At 44.5% G+C, this 4,695-nt stretch overlaps 1 protein-coding gene across 1 annotated transcript in view; it reads right to left on the bottom strand.

Annotated features, from left to right (window-relative positions):
* The window catches only part of LOC135520845 (E3 ubiquitin-protein ligase TRIM71-like), a 21,877-nt gene extending 20,267 nt beyond the window's left edge, over positions 1 to 1,610 (bottom strand). The window contains exon 1 of the mRNA XM_064946652.1: positions 413 to 1,610. Coding sequence (XP_064802724.1) covers positions 413 to 1,141 — 729 coding nt within the window. The 5' untranslated portion in view covers positions 1,142 to 1,610. The remainder of the gene's footprint in view (positions 1 to 412) is intronic.
* Between the last annotated feature and the right edge of the window lie 3,085 nt (positions 1,611 to 4,695).

Below are 4,695 nucleotides of genomic sequence, written 5' to 3'. Positions count from 1 at the left end.
GAGGTGTCCAATAACACCCAAACCCACATTAGGCTTTGAAGAGGTGTCCAATAACACCCAAACCCACGTTAGGCTTTGAAGAGGTGTCCAATAACACCCAAACCCACGTTAGGCTTTGAAGAGGTGTCCAATAACACCCAAACCCACGTTAGGCTTTGAAGAGGTGTCCAATAACACCCAAACCCACGTTAGGCTTTGAAGAGGTGTCCAATAACACCCAAACCCACGTTAGGCTTTGAAGAGGTGTCCAATAACACCCAAACCCACGTTAGGCTTTGAAGAGGTGTCCAATAACACCCAAACCCACATTAGGCTTTGAAGAGGTGGTGGGTCAGACAGAGGATATGGGAGGATGGGGGCTATCTCATGATGATATTAAACAACATTACTGCTGTTAGATGGAGAAACTTACCGCATTGTCATGCTCTCTGTCCTGAAAGACAGGCAGCAGAGAGTAGCTCGACTGGAAGGAGGACCGGCTCAGAGTGGCAGTAGGAGTGTTGTTAGAGTTGTTGGTTTGGTTCCCCAGGTGTTGGTGAAACAGACTCTCCACTAGTCTATCAATCAAATGGTCTTTGGTAAGCCGGACCCTCTGGTGTGCCCATACACAGTTGTTACAAAGGTACTCCTGGCAGTCTCGGCAGTGAGAGGTAGCGGGATTGCCCTCGTTGCAAGAGCTGCACAGGGGCTCTCGGCTGTGTCTGTGAGACAAGTTGTTGCCCCTGCTGCTAACAGTATTGTTGATTTGCTCCTCAGACAAATGTACCACGGCATCCAACATGTTGCTAAATAAAAAGTTTGAGGAGGGCAAGGCATCTACTCCTGATATGGGCATTAGAACCTTTAGGTCACAAGTCGGGCACCGGAGTTTCAAGGGGTCTTCGGGGTTCCGGTGGCCCTCCAGACACTGCCTGCAGAAGGCATGGAGGCATGGGAGGACGTGGAGCCTTCTGGAGGATGAGGTAGATGAGCTAGTTGAGGTATGAGACGAGGACGAGGAGGTAGAGGAGTTGGAGGAGAGTGGAGCAGAGGAGCAGCACAGTTGTTTGCATAGGGAGCATGTAGTCAAGTCGGAGTCAGGGAATGAAGCCATTTGCACGACTGCTTTGGAATAGGGGTCTTTAAACCCGCATTTAGACATAGCCTACGGTTGCCTTTGTAAATAGATGCAATGACGATAGACTAGATTAAATGGTTCTATTAAATGTTGCTCCTATTGTACAAAATTGGTATCCACTCACTGACACCAAATAAAATGTGTAACTGATTAAATAGGTCTGCCGGTGAAGGACGTGCGTTTGAAGGAAATTGGAATGGCAGTCAACGTCAATGAAAGCTCTTTGGAATAGAAACAACTTCAGGTCTTCCTTATTTACATACAAAATTCACATTTTACGTGTTTTGCGTATTGACATTTGAGAGTAATTTTAACTTAATATTACAGAGTTGTATGTTCATGTTTACGTCAATGCTGCGGGGAATAAACCAATATTGTGGCAAACATGAAATCGGCTGCGTGTCCCCCACCCGAATTCTCCCCTAGCACAGAGAAGGGCCACCTCCGGTTTTCGTTATCAATTCCTCTGTTCATTTACGCACAAACGTGTTAACAGTAAGTGTCCCGCCCAATTATTCTAATCCTCCACCATCACAACTCTTTCAAATGTAATCAACCATGCGCATCAGACAGAGACTGTTGAAGGCAATTCAATCATGAATCCATTTGATGTAAGAAGTTAGCTCGATACTTGCGCGCATAAGAGCAAATAGCCAAACAGTTGCTGAACAGTCTCCCAAAAAGGATTTGTTACTCTATGATACCTTCTCTGAACGAAATGCTCTCTGTGATGCATTCGTTGTGCTCAATAAAAGGCTGCACTTTCTTGAGATCAAATGTCCAGCGTTTTCCCCTGGCTCCCCTTGACCATCCGCCAGCGCAGAATGAATCCATTCGTTCCGTGCAATGAAGCGTTCCATGGAATTGTGTTCATTTGCGCTTGTGCACGCGTTTTACGCATGTTGAACTAAACCACATATCAAGAGGTACAACGACGGTTTTACTATATATGTGTATTATGTGCCATGTTAACTGCAGGACGTGAGTTTCTCGAAAATGCCCTGAATGTCTCTAATCCTACAGCCGTGAGCATACTTCCGTTTCATCACACGGAAGGGGACTTTGTTGGACAGCGGGGCTGGGCAGTTACAAACTGGCGTCTCCCTATTCATGCCATTTAAACAGTAACATTTTAATTGGAAATGTTACAATATAGTATGCAATATGTCGTGGCGTAGACCTCAAACAGCAGTTGTGCAAAAACAAGAAACTTCCTGGAAAAAAATGATAGACTGGCTTTAATTTCATTTGACACTTTTGAGACTATTCCATTGGTTCCATTGTACCAGGCAAACTAAATCAAACTTTCTCTCTGGCTTGTGTATTTAAAACAACTAAAAACGCAATCATTTGTATTTAAACTGCAGTAAGTAGCCTAATGCTAACGTTTTATTTAAACAACTCCAATGCCCACGTTGAATGTGAACAAATCAATGACTGATCATGATAGTATCCATTCACCCTGTCTCAGACTGACAAGCAATGCTTACTCATGCATGCCTCTGTGAAGGCCATGCCATTGATGTTGTGCTTTGGGCAGGAAAATCTCACACACACAGACAGTGGTCAGGACAGGAGAACCCCAGTGAGGTTTATCCTTTACATGTTGGCAGTCCAAAATAAGCAGTGGTATGCCAGCCTGGGTGACAGAGCTCTGACCCCATTATCCAATCCTGGACAAGGAGCTGGCTCCGCCCAATCCTGCTCAGAGGAAAAACCCAAGAGGCTACTAGGACTGGGGCACTATGGAAAGAAAGAGTCAAGAAGCGTCAGTGTTGGAAATGACCAAAGACAACGTGGTTGTCCGTCTAACCAGCCGAGATCTGAACCCGAGTCTCCAACGGGAGGAACCAACCAACCAATCTTAACCATTAGACTAAGAGGACAGTTCCACAGCACTTGTGTTGATGGCCGGGGTAGGCACGGCGTCGACCTCTAACATGCATGTCTCCCTTCCCTGAGTCATATTAAACTTGGAGATAAAACCTGTGAAAGACTCAGAGACATAAAACATGGGAATCACATGAACACCAGTAATACTCTACCAAGCCCCAATCAATATCTGAATGTCAAATCAAGAGTCACGGGTGGGTAAACATGCTACCTTTCCTGTTATTTAGCTTGCTGGGACAATAACTTCAATGTCCCTGGCTACTTCAAAGTAGGTCATATTTCTGGTTCTGAACTGAATGTTATGATCATAATGCCAGGATGTATTTTCTGGTTACTAAAGGAAGCAAGATGACACTGGGAAAGAGAGTAGAGTGATCAGAAACATTCAGTTCAGAACCAGAAATATGATCTACTTTGAAGTAGCCAGGGACATTGAAGTTATTGTCCCAGCAACCTAAATAACAGGAAAGGTAACATGTTTATCTTCCCATTACTTTTCATTTGACATTCAAGATATTGATGGCCCTTGTTATTTTACAGAATAATGGCCAACTTTATTGCACTTGATTAAAACCTTTACCCCAGTCACAAGAGGGCCAAACGCTGGTCAGGCCTCTTGTCATGATCAAATGGGGTAATTGATAGTGAACGCCCCCCTCCCAGGTCTGTGAAAACGCATTAGAGCAGGAGCAGTATGGTAATAACAGTGCGTTAGAGCTAGCCTGGTTGTTGTCTCTGTTCAGTAATAACATTCGATTCCTTGCCACTCTTGTCATTTGCCAAAGACGAGTGGGAAGGAGTAGAATGTTAGTTCTAAAGACTGGTACCTAGACTACGTTAGATCAGGGGAGGTATGGTAACAACAGTGGGAGCTCAGGTATAAATCATTAAAGGCTTTCCTGTTTCAAAACAGTCTGATTTAGCGTCATGACCTCTATGGCTTTAATGGCAACACTCAAACTCAGAGGGGGTTCCTCTCTAACTAGGAGGAAGTGGCCGATCAGGATCAGCTTGCCATAAACCAACCAAACCCATATCCTGCACAATGAAGAGGCAGGATGACAAACACCAGCACTGCGAGAAGGCCAACCCCATGCGAGGCAGGACACAACCTCCCCTGTCTATTCATGTCTGCTAAAAAGCTAAGAATTACTCTGCTAATATCCATCCCACCCTGCCTCAGGGTCCATCCCAAATGACACCCTATTCCCTAGTGCACTACGTTTTACAGGCCCTGAATCTAGGAGCTGGACAGTCAGACCGACAGGCAGACAGGTGATGGTGGATCTATGATCTGTTGTTTCTTTGAAGAGGCTGTTCTGGCCACTGATTTAAATAAACACATTATCTATCTGTATAGTCCTGGCTCAGTATACAGAGGAGGAAGGGACTTCATATCGTCTAATTCAGCACACATTTATCACTCTGGGAGAGTGAGAGACATCCACATGTTCATGTAGAGTTTATGAATAGGTGTGTTTGGATCAAATTGGCTTTTGACAACCTTTCAGCACAGAGCTGATTAGGGATGGTGTCAGTCAGCTCTGCAACAAGTTACAACACACTTTGTGAAGGACAATGCCAAACAAACAAGAATGTTGAAAATAGTGTTCATCCAGCAATAGTCAAACACATTTTACATTCGTCATTTAGCATCTCTAAATGATATTAGATTAAATCAATGA

This window comes from Oncorhynchus masou, chromosome 29, assembly GCF_036934945.1.
Source record: "Oncorhynchus masou masou isolate Uvic2021 chromosome 29, UVic_Omas_1.1, whole genome shotgun sequence".
Classification (NCBI taxonomy): domain Eukaryota; kingdom Metazoa; phylum Chordata; class Actinopteri; order Salmoniformes; family Salmonidae; genus Oncorhynchus; species Oncorhynchus masou.
The sequence above is the reverse complement of the archived record's forward strand: the minus strand, read 5'-3'. Positions and strand labels throughout refer to the sequence as shown.